The following is an 8,060-nucleotide window of genomic DNA, read 5'->3' on the forward strand; positions in this document are numbered from 1 at the left end:
TGCCTAACTTGGATGATCTGACTCTGGAGCTATTAGCAGAAGCTGGAAATGCTTACAGCCATGGATGAGTCAGATGGCTGTGAACCCTGGACTTATTCTGACAGTTGAATTTAATTGAAGGATTCTGGCAAGTCAGCTATTCAGACAGCACCAGCTCTATGGAAATCTTCTGACTTTCCCAAGTTTTATTTTATTTCTTACTCAGCTTCTTGGATTTTGTTTCTGTTTTCCATTTTCAGATTTATAATCGCTTAGATACAAATTGTTGTGGATTCAGACCACGCAAGGAAGATGCCTGTGTACAGAATGGATTGAGGCCAAATTGTGATGACCAAAATTCTGCGACTCTAGCACACATTATCCAGCGAAAGCATGACCCAAGGCATTTAGTCTTTATAGACAATAAGGGTTTCTTCGACAGAAGTGAAGATAACTTAAACTTCAAATTGTTAGAAGGCATCAAAGAGTAAGTTTGGTGTGGGAATAACATCCTCTGGATATGGCATTTATGTTAAGTAAGTGGTAAGGTTATGAGAAAACTCACACCATATGTCTGATAGCTTTAACCCTTGAAAGGAACTGTGAATGTGAATCTGGGAGTGGTGATGTGGAGAAAGGACGGATGTCTAGAGTGCATTGGGGCATCAATTAACAACCTGCACGGTTGTGTTGCTTGGTCCTCATTATGAAAATCCACATGGGTTAAGTTGGGAGACTGTAGGATGCCTGGAATAAGAAATGGCCAAGGAGGAATAAGCAGGTGGCAGAGGCTGTGTTATTAGGGCATGGAACAGGACATGGTGGGAACTAACAGATATGCAGATATTGCCATGGCAGGATGTCTAGATTCATAATAAACTCAAGTGAGTTTTATGAAGGCTGTGTAAAATTAAAGCCAATCTGGTGTGTAAGGTACAATATCCAAGGGACAGCTGGATATTTAAGTTTAGGTAGGAAGCTTTTTTGGGGGTGGGGGGAGTTGGTACCAGGGATTAAACCCAGGGGTGCTTAACCACTGAGCAACATCCCCAGTCCTTTTTATTTTTGATTTTGAGACAGGGTCTTGCTAAGTTGCTCAGGGCCTTGCTAAATTGCTAATGCTGGCTTTGATCGGGTAGGACAGTTTTGGGGACACTTGAAAATCCTTTAAATAGACAAAGATTTTGGAGGAAAGTGTTTGACATCTAAAAGGGAGGGCTGATGAGAACCCGATAAGGGAACAAGTATAGCTATACTCAGGAATGACCAAGAATTTAGGGGAGACCTCAAAAATCTGGTGACATTTGGCAGGACTTAGAAAGAATGCAGGGTAGAGTGGGGACATATGTGGAACTAGAGAAAATGAATTCTGCTTTGCAGAAGTTAAAGTTAAAATACAATAGGAAGGTGGATATAAGCAACGCATATAATACACACGTGTGAAAATGTCACAATAAAACCCATTATTTTCTACAATTATTATGCACTATTCATTGTAAGTAACAACATGATGGGCGCTTATGGAATACTTGATCTTACATTTATTTGAAAACAAGGAATTGACACACTTAATAGTGGCAGGAACCAGCTATAAAGTTTGAGCTATTCAACCCTAGCATGGAAACTGACTATATTTCAAGGTGATGAGAGATTTCAAAGAGAACCATCTTCTCTTTGCTTCCTACCTTGGTCTAAAATCAGATTAACTAGGACACTGAGGTAAGTTGGAGACTTACAAATACAATGATACTTTAATACAATAGTAATTCTGTAAAGTTATGTGACTGCTGGAAAGCATACCAGCAAGTCTAAAATTGAGTTAAGCCTGTCAAAGTGGCACATGACTGAATCCCAGCTATTCTAGATGCGGAGGCAGGAGGATATTAAGTTTGAGGCCAGCCTGGGTCACAGTGAGATATCACCTAAAAAAAAAAAAAAAGAATATAGTTGAAGTTAAAACTCAGTTCTTCCAAATCCAAGCCCAATATTTTTTTCTTGTAATAATATGTGGTGTTCATGCTTGGTTACTATTACTTTTCTCAATAAAGGTTAAATGGAGCTCACTGATAGAGAGCTTGCCTACCATACATGAGGCCCTGGGTTCAATCACCAGCACTGCAGAAAACAAAAGCCGAAATAAAACAAAACAAAAACACCTAAAATTTCTTGTTTGTAATACTCTGAAGCATATTTTGATTATTCTTCCTGAACTCTAATACTTAGGTAATGTGGATTTTATATACTTTAAAGATTAAAAGATTTTATGTACTTTAAAGTTTAAAAAGTGAGTTTTGTGAGACCAATTTCATGAGGTTTTGCCATGTTACCTATCCTATTGACTATTGATACTTGTTCTTCAAATTATTTTATTTTTTATTTTATTTTTTTTGCACCAGGATATGAACTCAGGGGCACTTAACCATGGAACCATATTCTCAGCCTTTTAAAAATTTTATATTTTGAAACAGGGTCTTGCTAATTTGTCTAGGACCTCCCTAAGTTGCTGAGGCTGACTTTGAACTTGCGATCCTCTTGCCTCAGCATCCTGAGCTTCTGGGATCACAGGCATGGGACACCTTGCCCAGCTTCATGTTCTGTTTTTGTATTGAAGGTAGAATATATGACAGATTCTATTTTTTGAGTGTCTAAACTAAGGAAATTTTATGTATAGGAAAATTTACATTCCTAAGACATCACTTACTTAATTGATATTACAGGACCTAAAATTTCTTCTCAGAATTAAAAGTTCTTGCAGAATACACTCCATCCACTTTAAACATTCATGTAGATATAATAGTCTAATTTGTTTTTTTCACAGAAAATTTAACTTCAAGTGTATTGTGAGGAGCATTGGGTTTAAAGCTAAATCTTTGAAATATAATTCATGCATTGAGAAGTTAAATGAAGACTTCACTAATTCCAGATTTATGCATTGAATATTCCTGTTAATCAGTGTAATGCAAAGACCAGTGATATTTTTGTTTTCCTTTATGAAGAGGATTAGTCACTAAAGAGACTTATGGTTTTAACAGTTTCATCTCATATATTCTGCCACAACTAAATTAGTTGAAGGACTATAGAATTTATAAATGGATTATTAATACTTCATAGAGTAAAAAGGCTACTCAATTAATATTGTAGTCCACTAGATCATATAATAAATGTCTCAGGAAACTCAGAGCATCTTGTAAGCATTGTTTCATTCATTCCACATGTCTCAGAATTATTAAGCATGCTTAGCTCTGGGGCCTTTGGTTTTCAGGTAGGATTAGAATGGCTAGAGCCCGTAGGTCCCTTGCATCCATACTTCCCATGTGCCATTCCTCCTGTGACTCATCAAAAAGAGGTGGCCAGGCATGGTGGTATATGCCTGAAATCCCAGCACCTGAGGCAGGAGTATCGCCAATTCAAAGTCAGCCCCAGCAACTTAGTAAGAAAAGGAAAGGGCTGAGGATGTGGCTCAGTGGTTAAGTGCCCTGAGTTCAATCTCTGATATTAAAAAAAAAAAAAAAATGGAAGAGGTCCTTAGAAGGTCTGAAATTTCTGGCAGTGTGTACTCTTTAAGCGAGTAAGTATTCTTGCTATAGTTTTAAAGGTACAACTAAATTTATTTAAAAATTACTATTAACCCTAATATTTTATAATACTTTTGTCAACATTTTAGTGAAAGCTGGGAAAGACCAAATGGGATTTTGTACCCTCTTAAGGTAATGCAACAAAGACCCTACCAAGCTGGCCTTAGGTTTACCCAGAGAGATGTCTTATGCAGTGACTTGGCTCTAAAACTTGTGTCACTAAATTTATTTGAAAAACATTTGTGCAAGTCAGCTTTCCATGACGGTAGTAAATACCAGAGATAATCAATTTATTAAAATGAAAATTTTCTTTTGGTGTATAGTTTTGTAGCTTTCAATCGATAACCAATTGGCTCTGTAGTTTTGGGTCTGTGGTAGCCCAGTATGTCATGGTGGGAGTGCATGGAAGAGTAGTCCCATCTACCTCATGGCTAAGAATCTGAAGAGAGAGGAAAAGGAAGCGGGCAGGACCCCACTATCTCCTTCAAGGTAGCAATCTAAAACCTCCCACTAGGCCCACCTTTTAAAGGTTTTACTATCTCCCAATAGTACTACCCTGAGGACCAAGCTCTTAACATATGGGTCTCTTAGGGGACATTCTAGATCAAAACTGTGTCCAACTTTAACACTCCACTAAATATAATGCTCCCAGTAATCCCAAATGTATGTAGTAAAATGAGAAAATTTCCTCTCTCAGTTGTATAACTTCTACTCTTTGAGAACACTTTACTGAAACTGTCAGCACTTTGCTTCTCACATTTTCATACATAAAATCTCACCTTGTCACTTGTGAGGATGCTGATGAAATGGAGCTCAAGACTGAAGAAAGTATTTTTGCTTGTCTCAAGGAAACCTAATTCTGTGCCACTCTTTGCCTACATAAAATGACCTTAAATAAGACATTAGTATGTCAGGTTCTCAATGGGTAAGGAAATTCAGTTCATTCTAAACACATGCTTCTACTATATTATTATTAAGAGAAGTGTCATCTTGGCAGTGACAAAAATGTTTTGGTTCTAAAGGTATCATTTAATTACGTGATCTATGGGGGATAAATGAATGGCAGGGCAATTGGGAAAGGACTCATATTTCTAAGCAATTACTAAGGATGAAATATCACGTTGTCTTTTCAGGTTTCCAGAATCTGCAGTTTCTGTTCTGAAGAGCCAGCATTTACGGCAGAAACTCCTTCAGTCTCTGTTTCTTGATAAGGTTTACTGGGAAAGTCAAGGTGGTAGACAAGGAATCGAAAAGCTTATTGATGTAATAGAACAGAGAGCCAAAATTCTTATCACTTACATCAATGCACATGGGGTCAAAGTGCTACCTATGAATGAATGACATAAGGGTCTTCTGTCTACAGTGCTGGATATGTTTATGCATTTTTGTTTGTTTTGAAATCAAGTACATCAACCTCAAGTCCTCCTAGGAATGAAACAGTATATCTGAATATAAAAACCTAAAATTAATTTAACCTTAGCACTATATGCAGATTTTAAATGGTTTAAAAATGCATACAGCTCAAAAATATTCATTTATATTTTTGTCTAACATGGCATGTGTGTCTCAACATCTGGCTATGGAAGAGTTCTAATTATTATTCCAACTAATTTGTAAAAGCATTTGTCATGTCACTTAACAGAGCAGTATAAACCAGAGATACTGACTCCTTTAATAAAATATATTTTATGCCATTTGACTTATCTGACCAACTACGAATGGGAATGGTTCTTGAGGTTATTCTGTCTCCGATAGATGACAATCCTGGCACTGCCCAGAGGCAATTCTACATTGGGAAATTGAGGCACATGATCTGTGAAAGCAGAGGAGGCTCTAAATGTATTCTAAATAGAATGATGGATGAATTCCAAAACCACCGGTATATTTTCTATAGCATCTAAATAATCAGCCATCTTTGAACAGTAAGAATAACATTCTATTGATTTTTTTTAAAAACTTACTTTGTTGTCAGTATGGAAACATCCATATCTGACAGTGTTATATGTTGGTTAGCTTTGCTTTCTCAGTTTTGACCCAATTTATGTTTAGTGTTTTAGAAATTAAACAATTCTAAAGTCTGATGTTACCTATTTGAAAATACACTTAGTATTTTTTCAATGAATACTTTAAAAACCTTTGTCATTTTACCAAGGATATAATTTCTGTATATTTTATTAATAATAATGATTTTGTTCTATTATAATTAATCTGATTATAATTAATCTGATTTAATTATATTTAATCTGATTTAATTGATGTTGCCCAGATAGTGACAATAGGTCTAAATACAGAGTGAGTTTAAATTTATTGTCTATTTTATTTCAATATGAGAAGTACAAGCAAAATAAATTAAAACTTTACTCTGATCAGTTCTTCTCAATGAGAACACATAACCACAACTAAAACAATGAATTTGGACAATATTAACCCTCAAATAATTACCCCAAACTTCCTCTGTGAACTCTGTAATGAGTTTGGAAGGACTTTGACATAATTGTATCCATCTGTTGGGTCTTCATGTTCCTGGAAGTTACCCAAGATCATCTTGTATCATAGGTACTCATAAAGAGGCTTTAAATCTAGAACAAATCATCATTTCCCTCCCACTCTCCCCATCCTGCTCCTTACGTAAAAATTGATTTACTGACTGGGATATAGTTCAGTGGTACAGCCCTTGCCTTGGGTTCTATCCCACAATGTCAAAAACAAACAAACAAAATCAGAAAACAAAGCCAAAAAAAAGCAAATAAAACTAATACTAAAAGTTGGTTTATGGGGTTTTTCTTTCCCCAAATATTTCAATATACAAATTATGAATGTTTACAATTAATTCTATTGTCTCTTTTCTCAGTTCTGTTATTCTAACATACAGGACGTTTTCTGTATTCTCATCAAGGATAACTCAATATCATTGTGAATTAAAACCATTAAAGATATTAGATTATAGGCTGGATTTTAAAAGAAGAGCATATGTATAGATTTTAATTTATAAAAATCTATAGAGTAAATTATCAAAATAGGATGTTAAGCACAAAGAGAAGATGGACTAAGGAGAGAGGGATCATTTGATTACCAATTTATAACTTGTTTAGGCTCATCTTCAAGTAGTACACTTAGCATCCTTATTTGCTGTATCTGTCCTCTGAAAGTTGATCTCGGATAATTCTTCTCTGATTTTCCCCATACAGCAGAGGGAGTACCTCTCTCTGTTCCCACAAATTCATAGTACTTGTTGGTCCATTGAGTTCTTACTCTGTCTGTTCTGACCCTGCTGTCTATAAATCTTCTCTCATAAATCATTCTCTTAATAGAAGAATTAGCCTAACACAAGTTTGGAGACATTGATGTGAAATAACTTTTTTTTTTCAAGTTGTCTTATACCTAGTCTTATCAAAGTGAAATATCTGCAAATAGGGTTTTTAAACATATAATTTACCATCTTAACCTAAATTTGTGATATTGATGGTATGAATTCCAAGCTCCTTAGAAGCTATCTTTAATGTGGTCTCAAGCTACACTGCTGCTTTCCTCCCATATGTGAACCTGACTGTATTTGCCTTTAGTTATTCCAAAATATCTAATACAAAATGAAAGGTCCAAGAACACATTTATTTTAGCAACATTAGAATTTTAACAGTGTATTGTGCTTTATAATCAGTGAATAATTCATGATGTATTATTTTTGAATAATGGATAGCTAAAGGCTAAGCTGTTAATTCTAATAGGTAACTTTCTTCTTTTCTCTAATTGAAACAATGAGAACACTTTGTGCATTTCAGATGCACGCAGATTATGCTGTAATCTGGTCCTCATAAGCAATTATGTGGTTTATTTATAACACTATAACAAATTTAAAATAGAATAATTTACCATGGAAGACATGCAAAAACTTACTCTGTATGACATTTCTTTAAACTGATGATAAGAAAGTAAATATGTAGCTTAAAAATCTGTAATAAAACATTAGATAGTAAAGATGTGTGCTATTTTTTGGTAAGTGGGTTCATTTTCTTTTCTGTAGATGGGTTAATTTTCAAAAGCTGAATATAGAAGAATCTTTGTTACCTTTACTCATGAATAAAGAAATGATTGAACAATCAAGACCTGTACTGAATAATATTTGTGTGTGGATATATTTGATATCATCATTAATGATCATTATACTTTCTCTTGGTGTGTGTGTGTGTGTGTGTGTGTGTGTGTATACTGAGGCATAATATGGCAAAGTGACTTTCCCCAATTTATACAGTGCTGGAAATGACATAGAAAGTTAGAACACCAAAACTTTCTCAGAGATTTCATTATCTACCAAGACAAAAAAAAATTCTAACTTCAAGCATAAGGGTATTACAAATACACACTCATAAGTAGTGATAAATTTAGGCTATATTTTTGGGAACCTGCTGAGTTTGAAATAAATAAGGAAGCTACCCATTCTTTGAAACTTGTGAAAATCATATTGCCCAGTTGACTGAACATCTCCCACGTGTTATGCTCTGTGCTAGA

General features: G+C 35.0%; 1 protein-coding gene across 3 annotated transcripts in view; it reads left to right on the forward strand.

The window, feature by feature from the left end:
- The window catches only part of Gask1b (golgi associated kinase 1B), a 59,714-nt gene extending 52,059 nt beyond the window's left edge, over positions 1-7,655 (forward strand). For all 3 annotated transcript variants that reach the window (XM_046459003.2, XM_046459006.2, XM_046459004.2), the window contains exons 4-5: positions 240-466; positions 4,688-7,655. In XM_046459003.2, coding sequence (XP_046314959.1) covers positions 240-466; positions 4,688-4,895 — 435 coding nt within the window. In that variant the 3' untranslated portion in view covers positions 4,896-7,655. The remainder of the gene's footprint in view (positions 1-239; positions 467-4,687) is intronic.
- The last annotated feature ends 405 nt before the right edge of the window (positions 7,656-8,060 follow it).

The sequence above is a fragment of the Marmota monax genome, unplaced genomic scaffold (genome assembly GCF_021218885.2).
Source record: "Marmota monax isolate L192 unplaced genomic scaffold, Marmota_monax_Labrador192_F-V1.1 WCK01_AAM20220418_F8-fsc00002, whole genome shotgun sequence".
Lineage (NCBI taxonomy): Eukaryota > Metazoa > Chordata > Mammalia > Rodentia > Sciuridae > Marmota > Marmota monax.